The sequence below is a fragment of the Elephantulus edwardii genome, unplaced genomic scaffold (assembly GCF_000299155.1).
Source record: "Elephantulus edwardii isolate Elephantulus edwardi_28Jun2011 unplaced genomic scaffold, EleEdw1.0 scaffold00006, whole genome shotgun sequence".
Taxonomy (NCBI): Eukaryota; Metazoa; Chordata; class Mammalia; order Macroscelidea; family Macroscelididae; genus Elephantulus; species Elephantulus edwardii.
In genome coordinates this window covers 11,842,446-11,842,993 of record NW_006399756.1, presented here as the reverse complement: position 1 = coordinate 11,842,993, position 548 = coordinate 11,842,446, and the positions used below count along the sequence as shown (strand labels likewise).

Genomic DNA, 548 nt, shown 5'->3' with positions numbered 1-548 from the left:
GCATCCTCAGCCACTTTACAGTGCAAGAACCATACCCTCAGAGCTTCAGAGGGTTAGGTGACGGGCTCTCCCCGGGCGAATGCATCCCAAAGCGTCTGGCACACAAAAGTTTCTGGAAGTTTGAGTCGCTTGAAGGTGAGAGCAGCATCCCAGGTAGGGCTTGACCTCCTTCTGCACAGCTTTTTCTACTGATGCCGATGAAACAAGGAGAGGGGCTTCCCAGAAGACTGGCCTAGGATTGTTCCAGGCAGGGAGGTGGTGCGTGAGTCCTGGGCCGTCCGCTGTCGCCATGACTGTCCTGTCCGCGATAAGCCTCCCTCAGGCCCGGTCACCGGCTCCAAAGCCCAGGCCCAGCGCCCAGGCGAAGGCGGTCCAGTATCTGCCCCTCCTCTCAGTTGCCCTCCCAGCTGCTCTGGTAAGCCACGCCCCCTGCCAGGATTCACCAATCAGAGTCTGGAGCGGCCCCGGAGGCGCAGGGGGGCTGTGGTCAGCAGCCAATTAGCGCCAGGGCTCGAGGCGGCTCCGCGCCCGCCCCCGGCCGGAGTGAA

The 548-nt window shown here is 62.4% G+C and overlaps 1 protein-coding gene across 1 annotated transcript in view; it reads left to right on the top strand.

Moving 5' to 3' along the window:
* The first annotated feature begins 289 nt into the window (after positions 1-289).
* Positions 290-548, top strand: part of NANOS1 (nanos homolog 1 (Drosophila)) — a 1,355-nt gene continuing 1,096 nt past the window's right edge. The window contains exon 1 of the mRNA XM_006880152.1: positions 290-415. Coding sequence (XP_006880214.1) covers positions 290-415 — 126 coding nt within the window. The remainder of the gene's footprint in view (positions 416-548) is intronic.